General features: G+C 43.8%; 1 protein-coding gene across 1 annotated transcript; it reads right to left on the reverse strand.

The window, feature by feature from the left end:
• Window position 1: 1 nt before the first annotated feature.
• Window positions 2-607, reverse strand: TM35_001791030 (uncharacterized protein; the record flags this gene model as incomplete). Its single annotated transcript, XM_029031974.1, has 1 exon — window positions 2-607. A coding segment is annotated over one exon (606 nt), but the record flags the coding sequence as incomplete, so codon positions are not given.
• Between the last annotated feature and the right edge of the window lie 282 nt (window positions 608-889).

Raw genomic sequence — 889 nt, forward strand, 5'->3', positions numbered from 1 at the left:
CTGAACTGTTTGGAGTTGATGGTTGTGTTGCCGTAATTCCACTTGGTGTGGTGCTTTCTCGGTTTTCATTTTCACTTTCACGTCCAGGCGACCTACCAATCTCATCAACAGCAGGAGGTGCAGGAGCAGCAACAGTAGGATCAGGTTCAGAAGAACCAGAAACAAGAGAAGCACCACCAGCACCAGCTTCACCTCTGTTACCGGAAGAACCACCACCAGCATTACCGCCCCCAGAACCAGAACCAGCAGCCGGAGAAGCAGGCTGTCCTCTAGTTAGAGTCTGGTCCTGTGTGTTAGTTGCACAACTATCACCAGATTCTTCAACGCAATTCTTTTCGGTCGTAGGATCCTTGGGAGGGCAACCTTTCTCATCAGAAGGGTTCTCACAATTACGAGAACCTTGAGTTTCAACACGGGCATGATTACACGTAGTGCCAGTAGTACCTTGAGGACAAGGACCACTATCATCAGTATCTTGTGCTTGTCGTGGTTCTTGACCAGGAGGAAGAGCATCTGCAGCCTTTGCAGTTTCACCAGTCCCCACCACAAACACGCAGTGAAGACTGAGAAGGAGAGCCACAAGATACAACAGAGGTCGCATCAACATAGAAAATACAAATTCTCCTGTTTTGGTTATCTCAACCAAGCACCAAGAATAAAAGAAAAACAGAAAATAAGTGAAAACGATGATACAACGGCAAAAACAAATACATGTAAAGAAAAGAAGAAAAACAAGAAAAGCCAAAAATCAAAAAAAACCAGCATGCAACAAGAGACAATGAGGAAAACCTATAAAGAGACAACTCACAAACTGCCCAAGGATAGCAAAGAAAAAAGAAACAAAAACAAAATAATAACAGAAACGAAGGTATCATCAAACACATAATGC

The sequence above is a fragment of the Trypanosoma theileri genome (assembly GCF_002087225.1).
Source record: "Trypanosoma theileri isolate Edinburgh chromosome Unknown TM35_Tth_179_V1, whole genome shotgun sequence".
Lineage (NCBI taxonomy): Eukaryota > Euglenozoa > Kinetoplastea > Trypanosomatida > Trypanosomatidae > Trypanosoma > Trypanosoma theileri.